This window comes from Hyla sarda, chromosome 3, assembly GCF_029499605.1.
Source record: "Hyla sarda isolate aHylSar1 chromosome 3, aHylSar1.hap1, whole genome shotgun sequence".
Taxonomy (NCBI): Eukaryota; Metazoa; Chordata; class Amphibia; order Anura; family Hylidae; genus Hyla; species Hyla sarda.
Window position 1 is genome coordinate 336,247,701 of NC_079191.1, and position 18,936 is coordinate 336,266,636.

At 39.6% G+C, this 18,936-nt stretch overlaps 1 protein-coding gene across 7 annotated transcripts in view; it reads left to right on the forward strand.

Annotated features, from left to right (window-relative positions):
• The window catches only part of UTRN (utrophin), a 702,825-nt gene that overhangs the window by 285,203 nt on the left and 398,686 nt on the right, over positions 1-18,936 (forward strand). For all 7 annotated transcript variants that reach the window (XM_056567370.1, XM_056567374.1, XM_056567371.1 and 4 more), the window contains 4 exons: positions 675-759; positions 3,659-3,876; positions 8,690-8,807; positions 16,882-17,087. In XM_056567370.1, the coding sequence (XP_056423345.1) occupies positions 675-759; positions 3,659-3,876; positions 8,690-8,807; positions 16,882-17,087 (627 nt within the window). The remainder of the gene's footprint in view (positions 1-674; positions 760-3,658; positions 3,877-8,689; positions 8,808-16,881; positions 17,088-18,936) is intronic.

Here is an 18,936-nt window from a genome sequence, read left to right on the forward strand (position 1 = left end):
GCTTTCTCGGACTCCTGAATGACAAAGAAGTTGATCAGACATTCAGGAGTCTGTGAAAGATGAATGACACACATAGTGACAGCTATGCTGATTAGCATCCAGCTTTACTAGAAGAAGATAAAACAGATGTTTTCATAAAAATTCTTTACTTTTATTTAAAAAAAATCCTTGCACTAATTTTATGAAGATCTATTCTTATATCTATTCTTATATTTATTAATTTTATCCTGTTATGAATTCACCATAATCTGATTACTGCAGGCAAGCTCCAAGTATCTTCCTCTGACACATGACACAGCATAAAACCAGAGAGGAAAGGGTTACAGAGTAGAGAGTACTGATTGGCTGACTGCCCAGGCTTGCTCCTGTGAGGGAGACAGACTGACACGCCCCCTCCAGCCTGCACAATGAAAAAGTAACTCACCAGCAGATAAATGCTTATATCTCTGGATATATAGGTCCGAGACACATAAAAATTATATGCACATGATCAGGATTGGGTCCTGAGTAACATATCACTTTTTTCTTTTTTTTGCACTATGACAGGTACGCTTTAAAGGATGATACATAGTAAAGTAGTATAGTATGTTGGATACTTTGAATGAAAGGATAAACTTACAGTTAGTACACCATTTAAGATGTCTTTTATTCAGAATTTTTATTTGTATTAACAGGTGTCCAGAGACATGCCAGAGAAAATAAAGGACTTGGAGCAAGCTTTGTATTATCCTACCTATGCAACCCAAAGTGTCTTGCCCAGTAAGACCCGCTCTTTCTTCAATATTCTTCTGAATGAGCCATTTTTTATGTGTTCTTGCATTCTGAACAAAGGTTAAATGCAGAGTTTTAAATATACATGGATATAGATGGTTTCAATGGAAAAATCAATTGTGCCAAAAATGATAATTATTTTTATCTACATTGAACTGCATGAAAAATGAATGTTCAGTTATTACAAAGGAGACATTTGCCAGTAAGCTGCAAATCATTGTTAAAGGGGTACTCCGGTGGACAATTTTTTTTTAATCAACTGGTGCCAGAAAGTTATACAGATTTGTAAATTACTTCTATTAAAAAACCTTAACCCTTCCAGTACTTATCAGCTGCTGTATGCTCCAGAGGAAGTTGTATTGTTCATTTTAGTCTGACCACAGAGCTCTCTGCTGACACCTCTGTTCATGTCAGGAACTGTCCAGAGCAGGATAGGTATTTTTGGTCACTTTTTATTTCATGAACAAATGAATAAAAAGCAATCAAAAAGTCTGATCAATTCAAAAATGGTACCATTAAAACTTCACATAACGGTGCAAAAAATTAGCCCTCATACCGCCTCTTACATGGAAAAATAAAAAAGTTATTGGGGTCAGAAGATGACATTTTTAAACGTATTAATTTCGAGTATGTAGTTATGATTTTTTCCAGAAGACAAAATCAAACCTATATAAGTATGGTATCATTTTAATCGTATGGAACTACAGAATAAAGAAAATGTGTCATTTTTATGGAAAAATGCACTTCGTAGAGACAGACGCCCCCAAAAGTTACAAAATTGCATTTTTTCTTCAATTTTGTCGCACAATGAATTTTTTTTCCGTTTCGCTGTGGATTGTTTGGTAAAATTACTAATGTCACTGCAAAGTAGAATTGGTGTCGCAAAAAATAAGCCATCATATTGATTTTTAGGTGCAAAATTGAAAGGGTTATGATTTTTAAAAGGAGTCCTTAAGCAATACCTTCATCGACTGGTGTAGTCAACTTTTACGGTTTTGCGCTTATGCAAGTAAATAAAATATAAGGAGGATTTCAGCACTCACCAAGAATGATGCAAAAGAGGGGTGTTTATTCACATCTACTCACAGAAAGGATAACACGTCTTCTTGGTAACTTCTTGGCTGGGATCTTATTTATATTGCAGTTCTGACTTTGATGCAACCACATGCACCTCCACCATCACAGTTATGCTGGTATGTTTATACGCAAGTGAATTGTGGTGCTTTTTTGGGAACTACAGTATAGGGATCCTGGTGATTGCTTCTACTAGTGGGGTACCAGAGATCAGTTCACTGCCCTTTACAAATTGATGGTTTATTCTAAATGCAAGGCATCAAATGCTAATACCGGTATATAAATGCTAATATTTTGGCTGTCTTTATCTGCCACTAGGGGAGCTTAAGAGCATGAATACATATTTATTTTAAAGTTCCGTAGTGATTGAGATGTGTTGTAAGACATGAATGGGTTAGGCTTCTTTGAATGGCTAAGAACAGGCTCACATATATACAAGATACAAACTCAACAAGAATCAGTTTCCCTTGAGATAATCGTATTCTTTGGCTGTGTTCATATTCGTAGTAAAATGGCAAACACTTATTTCTCTGTCAACTGTTTTACAGTCTTCCTTTTACTTACTAATGGGAAAATTGCATTTTGTCAGTACTCCTGTAGGAATGTGTATTGTTCATCCATAGGCAGCTCTATTAAGGGAAGTGATTTAATAGGAAGCCATTAAATGTGACTGGGCTTTTAATGTGTTTTATTTTAGTGCCATCTATTTTACATCTATCCGTGTATTTTACAACACAATCGAAGGGTAGTAATGAAATGGAAAATGTTTCAGAGTTATTGACCTAATGAAAGTGTAATATGCCATATAATCTGCCAGCCCTGTACAAAGAAAAGGCTTGATGTATATTTTTACAGCGAATGACAGTCCTAAATATTAGGACCTCCATCTATACTTTAAGGGTCTTTTATGTGCAAAAAGCTAGGTCGAATAACTTAGGACCCCAAACACTTATGGTCAACCTGCAAAGGATGATACCTGAATGAAAATGTGACCAACAAAGGCACCTAAGCCAAAGCGTAAAGCTATGAGGTTTGTGCCACTCAGGAAGAAAAAGCATAAGGAAAAGAAAGAAATAATAAAATTCTAATAAAAAAGGGGGAGAAGTTAGGAGTTCAGCCCATCTGTCCCAGAAATTCAAGGGATTCCATAAACTGTTGCCATGGATAATTTCAACGATAATTTACTCCATCCTCATGACGTCCTATAGCTCAGTGAGCCATTCAGACAAGGTGGGAGCCGTAGTGAATTTTCACTGGCAAAGGTTAACCATTGGGCAAGCTGTCAAGCAATGGCTCACTTTCCCCTTTTTAACCTGAACTGAAGAACCAGGAAACAAAGACAGAAGAGCAACCCAAAAAGGGTAAATTCATGGGAAACTCCACCAGATATGAAGTAACGTGCTTCTAGCACCACAGCATCTCCAGCATAGGTCTATTAGTTCAACTCTACCAGGAAGGGAGAAGCACTCAGCTAAGCACTTTCCCCATATCTCTCCTCGCTGCAGGAGACAGATTCTTTAGAAAGTCTATGAAGCTGGTCTCTTGCAGCGGGTAAGGAGAGTTTGTGAGAGAAGCACTCGGCTGAATGCTTCTCCCTGCTTATTTTACCGTTCAGTGTGCGTCTCAGCACACAGACCCCATTTAGTCAAAACTTTTGACTTGTCTTTGTGACATGTCAAAATAGTTTTTAAATGACAGGAACACTTTAAAGATACTGCTTGAAGTGTTTACTATAGGATCATATTGGCTACATCACAAAATTGTATGTACGTTTTGGCTGTTATTTTAATAATATGTTTTTTTGTTCCTATAGCAACCTTTCCAGCAATCCAAAAAATGGTGCTAGTCCATTCCGCCTCTGAATACCCAGTAGCAACCAAACATGTAATGGAGCTGCCACTTGCCACTGATCTGGATAAGACGGTCATCGAGCTGTCTGACTGGCTGCTACTTATAGATCAGATGCTTAAGTCCAACATTGTTACCGTTGGTGATCCTGATGAGATTAATACAACTATAGCACGGATGAAGGTAAAGATCATGCCAACTATCACAATATTATAATAAAGTGTTGTAGCCCAGGAATGATGCCACTTTTACTATTCTTAGGTTCTGCCTACAAGTGTGTTGTGACTTCCGTTCATAACATAGTAACACATGGTTCTGTATTTCCCATCGCTTTTGATGTAATCTGTGGTGTATTGTGTGCACAGCGCCTTCAACATAGATGTGAGCAGTGTTTGACTTAAACAGAAAAGACCATGTCCCTTTGTAAATACTAGCAAAAAGATGTCCACAAAGATTTAGATAAATGTCAGCGTTTTACAATAAAAAGAAAATCATCTCACTAAAGAGGTTGCCCCACCATTACAAGTTATTTTCTATCTACAAGATAGGGAATAACTGTCTAATTGCAGGGTTGGGGGGGGGGTCTTATCGCTGGGACCTCCTGCAATCTCAAGAGCTTGGACTTGCTTCTCCCATTAGAATGAAGCGATGGTGCGCAAATGCAACCACTGCTCAATTCATTCTCAGCATTGGCAGCAGCCAGAGATAGCCAAGTACACTACATTGGAGTGACTGTTGGACTGTTGTGACTGTACACCACTGCTCCATTGTGATAGAAGAAACATGTTCCCGCTTTAAAATTATGGAGGACCAGCAGTTGGACAGCCACAATCACACAGTTATAACTTGTAATGTTGGACAACCCCTTTAACTTAAGTCTCACAATTACAAGTTTATTTCTCACCAGTATACATCCATCATATGTAGCTCTTCATTTCTATGTGCCTGTGTTGTGCCTCCATGTGGCCTTCTATGATAGTGCAGAGCCACCCAGATGTCTTTTTCTCATAGCAGTGAGGGATAATCAAACATGACATAATGACTGGACCAGCCCACCAGTGTACAATCTGACCTTGAAACCTACTTGTTACTAGCGACGGCGCTGCTCGGTCAGGTGAATTCACAAGGAGTCGAGATGTAAAGGGTATCAGAAATTATTGACACAAAATACAGTGGGGCAGATTATTTACAAGAGGCATTTCAGGAGTAAGTTCTCCCTTTTTCTATTGTGAGGACAGCCATTTTCTCACAATTGAAAAAGGGAGAACTTACTCCCGAAACGCGATTTGTAATTAATCTGTTCTACTGTATTTTGTGTCATAAATTTTGATACCCTTTACGTCTGGACTCCTTGTGAATTCACCTGACTGAGCAGCGACGTCGCCGGATTTTTTTCTCCAGTTTACTCCTGCCTAATATGAACCAAAAGTTCACCCAATGTGAGCATTTTACGACCCCATAGCCTAGGGCCCTAGCCTAGTCCCACGGAATTACACGAGGCGCTGTCCTATTTTTTTCTTTTATCCTATACTCCTACTTGTTACTAGGGTATATATATATATATATATATATATATATATATATATATATATAGAGTTATTATGGGTTTATTCACAGATATCCCATTACACTTTATGAATAATATGTTCTGTGGATATATTCTGTGGATATAGTAGTAGTAGTAGCAACTAAATGTTTGATGCAAATGAAAGCGGATGTTTCCATGTTTGATTTAGATCGAGGGTGGTCTCCAGAATGATTCCTTTTGGTGGTCTTAGAAAAACCCCAGTCCCATGCTGCCTGTCTCTCTAGTTTTTAGTGATTATCCATCAATTTTTACCTTGTTAACCTATAGCAACATATAACTTTACATAGGTGAAACCATTACAAAAATCACACATAGTACCAGATAACAACTCTATGTACTTCTGTTAGTGTTCCCCACTTGTCTTATTGTATCAGCCATTGACAAGCTGAACAATAAAATGTCTACATGCTCTTGGGGGGGAAAAAACACCTGTGATCAACTTGTTGGAAAATAATAAGCTTTATGTATCTGAAACTGTGTAAGCATTCATTATGGTTTTTTTTTGTTTTAAATGCCATGTACTCTTCAAAGAAGAGTCTGGAGGGGCTGTTGAGTGCATCAGCCTCTTCTATCTGTGTAATAGGCTGTTAGAACACTATTAATCCCATCCGCTTCACAGGGATTAAAGTAACCTTCTGGTATTTGTTTCCCGGAGTGTGCGGCTAAGGAGTCACAGATAGCAATTATCATAATAATTATCATGGATGGCTCCAAATATCACTGTGCGCTTGCCTGTAATTGTTTTTATACATCTCTGATAAATACTTCATTCTTTTCATTAAGCTTGTTAAGAAAGAAAGGTAATCTGGATAATGTGTTCTAGCATTTTCCCAGAAAAGATCTGAATAAATATAGAAGTTAACTATTGTTTACATGGAACTTAATTGGGACTTATGTGGCCTTGATGCCCTTTTCCATTATTGCAGGATTTTATCATTGTGTGGAACATTGAGGAAGATGCACCAGGATTATGGCTCAGCTTGCACCAATAATGAAATGTTTACATGCCTTGCATTACATTTATTATGTGTTTTAGAGACATCTGAGACAAAGGGGTGTGGCTTAACGAGAGTAGGCATGGATTAGTGAGAATGGGCAAGGCTTAACATACAACAACCTGTGTCAAAAAGTTTTGCACAGTGATGTAAGCCAAACAATAGATGGTGTAAAATTACACATAAGGGGCATTTATCATTATTATGGTGGTGAAAATGAGCAAAAAGTCTCATAATTGTTTGTGCAAGAAAGGTCCTTGCGCAAAAATGATGCAATTTTTTGATAGTTTTCCCCTTGTTTGCTGAGTGGGGAAGGGGCGGAGGGGCATGGCATGGCTTAAAATTTCAGGTAGAGCGCACTGGCAGCCCTGATGTGAAGGGATTCATGCATAGGTGCATGCCTTTACATAAATTCTACGAGCCTGTGCGCTGCCAGGACATTCATTTAGATCAGCAGTGGAGATACCGGTCTTGATAAATGCCCCCCAAAGTGTCTAACACCTCAAGAAAGTGGCACTAAATTTGTTTAATTCCCAACCAATCAACTGCTTTTCCCTATCCTGTGGACAGAGATATATTTAATCTTAGGACAGCCTCTTTAAAGTTGACCTGCACAAGACTTTTAGGGTTACACCGTTTTTTTTCAAATCAACTGGTGCTAGAGAGTTAAACAGATTTCTAAATTACTTCTATTTAAAAATCTTAATCCAATATTTATCAGCTGCTGTATGCTCCAGAGGAAGTTGAGTATTTCTTTTCAGTCTGACCACAGTGCTCTCTGTTGTCACCTCAGGAGAGGTTTGCTATGGGGATTTGCTCTTGCTCTGGACAGTTCCTCGCATGGACAGAGGTGTCAGCAGAGAGCACTGTAAAAACTATACATTTTCCTCTGGAGCATACAGCTGCTGATAAGTACTGGAAGGTAATTTACAAATCTGTTTAACTTTCTGGCACCAGTTGATTTGAAATTTTATTTTTCCACCGGAGTACCCCTTTTAAGCCAATAGTTGATTTTCATTACAATGTTTGGAAAAATGAAACCTGATTTAGAATTTTTTTTTCCACCTTTAACCCCTTGCCACAAAACACCATTTATAAATGGCGCTGAAGCACGGCAGGGTTATGAAATGAGCTCAGAAGCTGAGCTCGCATCATACCTGCACGGTCCTGGCTGCTATCTCTTTTGACGAGGCGATCAACTTTGATCGCCGCGTCTAAAGAGTTAATGCCAGACATCTGCCTGAATGACGATGTCATGCATTAGTCAATGTTGATCGCCTCATCAAAAGAGAAAGCTTCCCGGCAGCTCACGGTGAAAACACGATGTCTTGATAAGCTAGGACACATCAAGAAGGTGCCTTACCTGCCACCTGCTCGTCCGATCGGCAATTGATTGCCCCAAGCCTGAGATCCATGCTTGAGCAAACGACCGTCGATGACACTGATCAATGCCATGCAATGGCATTGATCAGTGTATTGAATCAATGTACTGCATGTTATAGTCCCCTATGGGGGCTATAACATTGCAAAAAAAAAAAGTGAAAAAAAAGTTAGACGTGATTTAACCTTTTCCCATAAAAAAAAAAAAAAAAGCCTGTAAATAAAAATAAACATATGTGGTATCACCGTGTGCATAAATATCCAAAATATAATATTAATTACACTGCACGGTCAATGGCGTAGGCGCAAAAATTTCCAAAGTTCAAAATAGCATATTTTTGGTCACTTTTTATATAATAAAAAAATAAATAAAAAGCGATCGAAAAGTCCAATCAAAACAAAAATAGTTTTGATAAAAAATTCAGATCACGGCACAAAAAATGAGCCCTCATACCGCCCCGTATGCAGAAAAATATAAAAGTTATAGGGGTCAGAAGATGACAATTTTAAACGTATTAATTTTCCTGCATGTAGTTATGATTTTTTCCAGAAGTAGGGAAAATCAAACCTATATAAGTAGGGTATCATTTTAATTTGTATAGACCTACAGAATAAAGATAAAGTGTCATTTTTACCGAAAAATTTACTACGTAGAAACGGAAGCCCCCAAAAGTTACAAAACAGCTGTTTTTTTTTTCAATTTTGTCGCACAATGATTTTTTTTTCCGTTTCACCTTAGATTTTTGGGTAAAATGACTGATATCATTACAAAGTAGAATTGGTGGCGCAAAAAATAAGCCATCATATGGATTTTTAGGTGCAAAATTGAAAGAGTTAAGATTTTTAAAAGGTGAGGAGGAAAAAATGAAAGTGCAAAAACGGAAAAACGCTATGTCCTTAAGGTTAAGCCAAAAGTTGATTCTCATTACACTGTTTGCAAAAATGGAACCTGATTATTCTCAACATAATGTTCAATTTATTGACAGCATACCAGCATGTTGTATTTATACTGATAATACCTGTTAATTTCCAGATAACTAAAGAAGATATGGAACAGCGCCACCCTCAGCTTGAGTCTGTGTTTACATTAGCTCAGAATGCGAAGAATAAAACTTCCAGCCTTGATGTGAGAACATCTATCACAGAAAAGTGTAAGTAGCAGTACTTTTCAGTTTACCAGTGTTTTGCTCATTGTCTTCTGAACTGTGAATGAAGTGTTTTACCTGTCTTATCAGGAAATCAATCCGCTGGTAATTTAAAGGATAGGGGATATGATGTCAGATCACGGGGGTCCCGCCGCTGGGGACCCACGGGATGTAGGCTGCAGCACCCACCTGTTGCGGCTTCCGGAAACGCTTGAGGCTTTGGCTCCAGACCACGGTGACTTGAGATCCTGATGTCATGACTCCGCCCCGTGTGACATCACGCCCCGCCCCTCAATGTAAGTCTATGGGAGGGGGCGTGACAGCCATCACGCCCCCTCCCATAGACTTACATTGAGGGGGTGGGGCATGACATCACACAGGGGCGGAGTCGTGACGTCATGATCTCCCGTCACTGTGGTCGTGAGGCGATAGGATGAGAGCCTCCAGCGCTGGCGGAAGCCGCAACAGGTGGGTGCTGCAGCCGAGAACCGGGGGTCCCGCTAGGGGATAAGATGTCTAGGGGCAGAGTACCCCTTTAAGGTGCTGATATATATTTGACTCAAGTAGATGAATATGGACAATTCCACAAAGGACGTTCAGTGGGTAAAATTTAGTATTGAATGTCAGTTTTAGGTGACCAGTGACAGATCCGCATTATCTGAAAATAAGTTGCATGTGTTTTAAAGGAATTCTGTAGTGCAAAATAACTTATCCCCTATCCGAAGGATAGGGGATAAGTTATTTTGCACTACAGTATTCTTTTTAATTTTAGTCTGATACTATAACAGTGGTTCGGGCTTTTTGAAATCTTTAGAAGAGACAGCACACATGCCTGGTCAGTTCTCCATTCGTTCTCTCTGGGGCTGACCTCCCCAGCTTCCTCACACGGATAGTAACTAGAAATCTTGTATTATTATGCAGTTTTTATGCCCAACATTTTACATATGTATATAGCACCAACATATGTTTATGTATATAGCACCAACATATGTTTATGTATATAGCACCAACATATTCCACAGTGCTGTACAGCAATGATCAACATTCATGACAGTCCCTGTACTCACCCCTGTTTTTCTACTGACAGGTTCACTTTAAAGGGGTATTCCAGGAAAACAACTTTTTTTATATATCAACTGGCTCCAGAAAGTTAAACAGATTTGTAAATTAAAGAAAAAAGCGATCTGTGCAGCTCACGGTGTCGGGCGTGCGAGGTTAACTGAATATTCTCACCCACAGAAAATAAATATAACAAAAATGTTTTAGAAGGGACAGGGTTTCAGTCCTCAGCACACTCCTATATAAAATAGTATTGGACGGATGTTTGTTGTCTCAGAGAAAAGGAAAAGAGTATAGTTGTATATTAAACAGTAATTCTTTATTATAAAATGTTTATAAAATTAAATAAGATAGGTATTTTCATGCACTTACCGCAGGGCCCTGCGGGAGTACTTTGTGAAAGTTCTTACAATATTATTAGATACCGTGTATACATAATTATTCCCAAGTATAGCCAATAGAAATCTAAAAAATATAATATACAAATTGCATAAAATAAAATTATAATAAAGGATGCAAGAAATAACGTGGATAGTGGTTATTGATTATTCCAATATTGCTAGAATGACTTCTAAAAACAATAAATCCTGAAAAAATATTGGGAAAAGATCCTGATAAATGAATAATGTCCTTGTGGTTGTCCGTAGCAACAAGTCAATCTTATTAACAAACGGAACTCATTAGTCCTGTAAAATGAAATTCTTATATGAAGAAGAATCCTGCAAAGAAAAATCCTGTATGTGGAAAGTCCTGTATATGGAAAATCCTGTTTGTGAGAAAATCCTATATACCGTATATACTCGAGTATAAGCCGACCCGAGTATAAGCCGAGACCCCTAATTTCAACCCAAAATCCCAGGAAAAGTTATTGACTCGAGTATAAGCCTAGGGTGGGAAATACATCATCCCCCCCTGTCATCATCCAGACCCCCGTCATCATCCAGACCCATCATTAACATCCTCATCATCATCCCCTTGTCATCATCCCACACATCCCCCCTTCATCATCCCCTTGTCATCATCCCACACATCCCCCCTTCATCATCCCCTTGTCATCATCCCACACATCCCCCCTTCATCATCCCCTTGTCATCATCCCACACATCCTCCCTTTATCATCCCCTTGCCATCATCCCACACATCCCCCCCTTCATCATCCCCTTGTAATCATCCCACACACCCCCCTTCATCATCCCACACACCCCCCTTCATCATCCTCTTCTCATCATTCGCCCTCAGTGGTCTTCAACCTGCGGGCCTCCAGAGGTTTCAAAACTACAACTCCCAGCAAGCCCGGGCAGCCATCGGCTGTCCGGGCTTGCTGGGAGTTGTAGTTTTGAAACCTCCGGAGGTCCGCAGGTTGAAGACCACTGCGGCCTTCGACATCATCCAGCCCCCTCTCACCCCCCTTTAGTTCTGAGTACTCACCTCCGCTCGGCGCTGGTCCGGTCCTGCAGGGCTGTCCGGAGAGGAGGTGGTCCGGTGGGATAGTGGTTCCGGGCTGCTATCTTCACCGGGGGCGCCTCTTCTCCGCGCTTCCGGCCCGGAATAGAGGCGTTGCCTTGACAATGACGCAGAAGAACGTTGGCAATGAACGCACCTCTGCGTCGTTGTCAAGGCAACGTGACTATTCTGAGGCTGGGCCCGAAGCGCTTAGAAGAGGCCTCCCCGGTGAAGATAGCAGCCCGGAACCACTATCCCACCGGACGACCTCCTCACCGGACAGTCCTGCAGCACCGGACCAGCGCCGAGCGGAGGTGAGTACTGTACAGAACGAAAGGGGGGTGAGAGGGGGCTGGATGATGTCGAAGGCCGCAGTGGTCTTCAACCTGCGGACCTCCGGAGGTTTCAAAACTACAACTCCCAGCAAGCCCGGACAGCCGATGGCTGCCCGGGCTTGCTGGGAGTTGTAGTTTTGAAACCTCTGGAGGTCCGCAGGTTGAAGACCACTGCGGGTGGGGGAGTTCACTCGAGTATAAGCCGAGGGGGGTGTTTTCAGCACAAAAAATCGTGCTGAAAAACTTGGCTTATACTCGAGTATATACGGTATATGACAAATCCTGCAAAAGAAAAATTCCTGCAACAGATTTCTGCAAAATCCTAATAGGTCCTCCACCTGTAAATAAAGTAGCACAGTTCATACAGCTTTAAGTGGCGCTCCGTGTTGTACTCCGTATGTTGTAAATATATTGGTGCCTGAAATATAATAGTTGTTGGCGCGTTTGTGCCACTCACCACTCCTGCGATACCGGTCTTCGGATATATTCAGCTCAAGCTGGGGCGGTGTTGGTATACCGTACTCACCAGCGAGCTCCCAGTGTAGGTGAGCGGCAGCGGCCGTTCTCGTCAGCGTGTACTTTCGGCGGCGTCTGACGTCAGCTGATCAGATAAGGAGCGCACACTTTCAAATGGCTTTTTCTTTTGCCACAGTTATTTCAAACAGATATTTCAAACAGAAAGTTCTCTGTGGAGGTACAATGCAGTAATCTGTTGCGATGTCCAAAATGAGCTGTTATCAGCTAATGCAGGTATTCAAATGATGCGGTCATCCTTGAAGAATTGTAAAAAACAAAGTCCACGTATTTCTTACAATGTGAACAGAGGTCAATATGCTCCGGTATCTGTATAATTTCACCAAACGCGTTTCGGGGGTATTTATAAAAGATTGTGTGACCCCCTTCTTCAGTGGTACATGTCTGACTACTCATAACAGACTGGCTTTTTATATCCTGAAGGTGAGACAAACCTTCAGCTCATTTCAGTTTGTTATAAGATATGGTGTGGAGTTCATTCAAATATATTGCAAACAATGGGGTGGATTAATAACATATCCCAATACGGTGTGTGGGATAAATGTCAGAGACCATTACACTAGAGACAGAATGTATAATATAACTTTATCTAACCACATTATCACCAATCGATACACAGAAGATGATCTAAAGATGTGGAAATATTGTACAAATGTGGTTAAAATGAAAAATAAAAATAAATAAATATAAAATAATGAAAATGAAAAAAAAATAAAGATAATAAAAAATTAATAAAAATAAAAATAATAATAAAAAAATAAAATAAAAAATAAAATAAATGAAAATAAAAATAAAAATAAAAATAATACAAATAAATATATAAGTAAAAATATATAACAACAGAGAATACCTTGTAGAATAATAATTGGTTGTTACCTCCCTTATAGGAATCCAAAAAGTTCTAAATTTCAATTTAAGCCTTTGGGTTCCAGGCTTTCAAATTCAAATATCTTTTTGCTCTCTATCTTTGACATTTTTGTTAGTAGACTACCCCCTCGCCAATCCTTTTGGACTACCTGTATCCCCACAAAGGACAAACCGGATAGCTTTTTATTGTGATATTGTGCAAAATGACTAGAAAGTGGATGTTTAGGACAACCTTTTTTGATGTTATATATGTGTTCTAAAATTTGCACCTTCAAACTTCTTTTAGTTCTTCCTATGTATTGTTTATGACAACTACACTCCAAAATGTAAACTACCCCCTTAGTTGAACATGTAATAAGCTCTGGTATCTTCCATCTGAACATGTTTACTGTAGAATGGACCTCCTGAACTTTTTTAGGGCCTTCTACTGTGCGGCAATTGGAACAAATGCCGCACCGATAAAAAACCTTTTGTGGTCATCTATGTTTGGGATTTCTTCTGTATCTCTGTTTTTTTGATAGATGGAGCTATTGTTATCCCTAAATTGGGGGCCTTTCTATATACCCTACTATCTGGTGTTTAGGGGGCAATAGCTCTCCTAACACCCTATCCTGTCGTGCTAAATGCCAATATCTGTAGATGATATGCTCCACTCTCTTGTGATCAGTGTTATATGGAAGAATGATCTTAGGTTGTTGTTCTCCTAATCTCTGGTCTTTCTCTTTTGGAACAAAAAAGGTGTCTCTCTCTAATTTGCTGACTTGATCAAGAGATCTCTCCAATATATGTAATGGGTATTGTTTTTCTAGAAATTGAGTGGTTAATGCACTAGCTTCCTCTTGAAAATGAATGTCTGCGGTACAGTTACGCTTCAGCCTTCTGTATTGTCCCTTTATCAACCACCTCGGAAGGTGGCAACTATTGAATTGAATGTAACTATTTCGAGCTGTAGGTTTAATAAATGTTTTACATTGTAATTTGGTGTCTGAAGGAAATATCTCCAGATCTAAAAATTCAATTTTGAATTTAAATTAGATTAAAGTTGTTGTTGTTTAGACCGCGAATGAAGTCCTCTAACTCACACTGGGCACCCCTCCAAATTAGAATAATGTCATCGATATAACGTCTCCAGATTTGTAAATTAATTCTATAAAAAAATCTTAATCCTTTCAGTACTTATGAGCTTCTGAAGTTAAGGTTGTTCTTTTCTGTCTAAGTCCTCTCTGATGACACCTGTCTCAGGAAACGCCCAGTTTAGAAGCAAATCCCCATAGCAAACCTCTTCTAAACTGGGCGTTTCCCAAGACAGGTGTCATCAGAGAGTATACAGCCGCTAATAGGTACTGGAAGGATTACAAATTTTTTATAGAAGTAATTTACAAATATGTTTAACTTTCTGCCACCAGTTGATTAAAAAAAAAAAAGTTTTCCACCGGAGTACCCCTTTGAGGGATTAATGGGGGAGATTTATGAAAACTTGTGCAAAGAAAAAGTTGCCCAGTTGCCCATAGCAACCAGTCAGATTGCTTCTTTCATTTTGCAGAGGCTTTGTTAAAAATGAATGAAGCACGCTGATTGGTTGCTATGGGCAACTGGGCAACTTTTCTTCTAGACAGGTTTTGATGAATCTCCCTCAATGTGTCTATTTTATGTGTAGGTCGTAGGCCTATGTCCTTGCCAGTTTGTCTATAGCTGTTACTTCTATAGAGATGTAACAGTAGCTTGGACAAGTTATAGTTAACAACAATTTGTTATCTTGGACAGTGTGAAACGTTGGCTTCTGAGCATTGAAAGGGACGCTTCAGTGCTTTACTATTACATGTTGGCTTTTGCTGATTTCAATTATATTTACAACAGCTAAATCAATCTAAACTTCTGTGCATTCTTAATACAGAAATAGCATTTTCTTCATTCTGAGTAACAGCTGAATTATTGTCACGCATCAGTGTATAGTAAGCATCTTACAGGAAAGTCAAAATTAGAATTTCATTTCCTTGCCAGTTCCCCATTTGGGACTTCAAAGACAGTGGAAAAGTGCCAATAATACATTTCAATTATAATTACCTATTGCTTGTACTGTATCAGAGAATGGAGCCAAGCCATTGCATTTCATATTGTGACCAAAGGGCGTTAGTAATGTGTGAGGTTTGGATCAGGAAAAGGTTGTGCTACTAACTGGTATCTATTAAGTGGCCTTCTTATTGTTGAGGTAAGTTCACACGCGCCAGGTTTTCCTGAAAGTCCGCAATGAATCTGCAACATAGTCGGCACAATGTTTGATGTAGATTTTTCTGAAGTTTTAACACAGATTTTATTTCTAATTTATTGATAAATGTAAGGTAATGCACATGAGGAGGAAATATCCAGGTTGGGAATATGCATTAAAGGGGTATTCCAGGAAAAAAACTTTTTTTATATATCAACTGGCTCCAGAAAGTTAAACAGATTTGTAAATTACTTCTATTTAAAAATCTTAATCCTTTCTGTACTAATGAGCTTCTGAAGTTAAGGTTGTTCTTTTCTGTCTAAGTGTTCTCTGATGACACGTGTCTCGGGAAACGCCCAGTTTAGAAGCAAATCCCCATAGTAAACCTCTTCTAAACTGGGCGGTTCCCGAGACACGTGTCATCAGAGAGCACTTAGACAGAAAAGAACAACCTTAACTTCAGAAGCTCAAAAATACTGAAAGGATTAAGATTTTTTAATAGAAGTAATTTACAAATCTGTTTAACTTTCTGGAGCCAGTTGATATCTAAAAAAAAGTTTTTTCCTGGATAACCCCTTTAAATTGGAAAAAACAGGGGATGAATGACGTGGAAAAGGACTTAGGAGTCTTAGTTAACAGTAAATTTAGCTGTAGTGACCAAGGCAAATAAAATCATGGGGTGCACCAATTGGGGCATAGATGCCCACGACAAGTAAATAATTCTACCACTGTACAAATCACTAGTCAGACCACACATAGAATACTGTGTACAGTACTGGGCACCAGTGTACAAGAAAGATATAGTGGAGCTGGAGAGGGTTCAAAGACGGGCAACCAGTGTAATACGGGGAATGTGAGGACAACAGTACCCAGAAAGATTATCAGAATTGGGGTTATTTAGTTTAGAAAAAAGAAGGCTTAGGGGAGACCTAATAACTATGTATAAATATATCAGGGGACCGTACAGAGATCTCTCCCCTGATCTATTTATACCCAGGACTGTATCTATAACAAGGGGGCATCCTCTACGTTTAGAGGAAAGAAGGTTTCTACACCAGCACAGATGGGGGTTCTTTACTGTAAGAGCAGTGAGACTAAGGAATTCTCTACCTGAGGAGGTGGTCATGGTAAACACAATAAAAGAGTTCAAACACGTTTCTACAGAGCAATAATCTTACAGGTTATGTATACTAGATTTATAGGGACAGAACAGTGATCCAGGGATTTATTCTGACTGCCATATTGGAGTTGGGATAGAATATTCCCCCTTGGTATGGGGCAATTGGCATCAGCCTCATAAGTGTTTTTTGCCTTCTTCTGGATCAACAGTAGTAGGGACACAATAGGGATATAGGTTAAACTCGATGGGCTTTTGTCATTTCCCAACCTTATGAACTATGTTACTATGATACAGGGAGATACCATAACTTGAAAATTTGAACTTGAAGCCTAATTGCAAGAACATGTTGCTTGTAATTATTTAGTGCAATTTACATGGTGCATTCTCCGGCTTACACATTAACAAAAATTGTTGTGTGTGTATAACTCATCAACGGTCACTGTCATTACATATTAATTTGTTTATTGTATATGTGTTGATAATTATTATCTATTATTATTCTTTCTAATAACACAGCCGAGAAGCTGAAGAATCATTGGGACAGTACACTGCATGGTGCAGAGATGCGCCAAATGCAGCTACAAGATATGTTGGCTGATAGCATCAAGTGGGATGAGTTAAGGAAGGAGATACAAAGTGTCCTGGACCAGACTGACTTCCGACTCTACACCCTCACGCAGACATCAAAAGACACACTTGTTAAACAGATAGCAGAGAACAAGGTGAATGCCCTCCTCATCCCGTTCACTTTCCTTCTCCCTTTCTTCTCCTGCTCTTTTTTCTGTTGTTCTTATGACTTATATTTATGTCTTCTCTTTTCATTATTCCTTTGCCCCATGCTGTTTGATCTTCCATTTTTATTTATTTTTTATTCCGCCTTGCATCATCTGTGACTTCTGTTTTATGTATCCACTATGTCTTTACTTATTGTTTCTCTGTTTTTGGAGCTGTGGAGAAAATGTGTTTTATTTATTAGTCATCTGTATTTATTAGTTTAATTTTCTCTTTCTACTTTCTACTCTATCAGTCAAAATACTTCACACAGATCCTGTTTATCTGTTTAATTTTTGTTTATTTAGGCTGGTATAACATTCGGCGTTTCTGTTAAAAAATGCCGTACTCTTTTCCTTTTTATATGTTTTTTTTTGTTGGGGGGGACAAAAAGGAGATGTTAGCTGGGAGTCAATAGGGGAATATCAGACACCATTCCTTTTGTTGTGTTTATATGCTCAGATTCGCTGCATGCTGAGTGTATGCCATTTTTTCATGGTATTTTGGCATTTTTCCTCCCTTTGACTTTCATATCCCCCCAATTCTTCTGTGAGACATGTGATGAAAGAATCACATGACTTGTTATGTGGGAAAAAATGCAGGGGATAAAACATTTAAAGAGAAAATGCCCATACTATTACATTATATTTTTTTTTTCTGTGTAAATAATAGTTTTTTACTTTATATTCTTAATTACATTGTTACAGTGATGAAAACTGTAGAACTATGTACAGATAAATGCACTATAGACTATATGGATTGCATTTTAACCACATATAAACCTTTATGTTATGGCCTTTACTAGGAGGTCAAAATCTGCAAGAAATTTACAGTGTTGTGAAAAAAAGACATATTCTGCATTAACATCCACAACGGAAAATCTACTACAAATCTGCATATATTTTTTTTACTGCAGATTTTGATATACCGTATATACTCGAGTATAAGCCGACCCGAATATAAGCCGAGGCCCCTAATTTCACCCCAAAAACCCAGGAAAAGTTATTGACTCGACTATAAGCCTAGGGTGGGAAATACATCATCCCCCCCTGTCATCCTCCAGACCCCCGTCATTAACACATCATTAACTTCATCATCACCACCTGTCATCATGCCCCCCCTTCATCATTACCCTGTCATCATCCCCCCCTTCATCATCACTGCCTGTCATCATCACCGCCTGTCATCATCCCCCCCTTCATCATCACTACATGTTAATCCAGTGGTCTTCAACCCGGCATGTTGGGAGTTGTAGTTTTGAAACATCTGGAGGTCTGCAGGTTGAAGACCACTGCGGCCTTCGTCATCATCCAGCCCCCCCCCCCCCCCTTTAGTTTTCTACTCACCTCCCCTATGTGGGAAGGAAGGATGAGCTGGTCCGGGCCATCTATGCTACAGGTACTGTCCGGTGGGGAGGGTTAGTCGTTCCGGGCTGTCCATTTTCACCGGGCCTGCCCCGGACTATTGACGTTGCCTTGACAATGACGCACAGGGACGTTCATTCGGAGCGCGGAGAAGAGGGCCCCCCGGTGAAAATGGACAGCCCGGAACGACTAACCCTCCCCACCGGACAGTCCCTGCAGCATAGATGACCCGGACCAGCTCACCCTTCCTTCCCACCGAGGGGAGGTGAGTAGAAAACTAAAGGGGGGGGGGGGGGTCTGGATGATGACGGAGGCCGCATTGGTCTTCAACCTGCGGACCGCCAGATGTTGCAAAACTACAACTCCATGCTACAAATCCATCCAGCCATGCTGGGAGTTGTAGTTTTGCAACATCTGGAGGTCCGCAGGTTGAAGA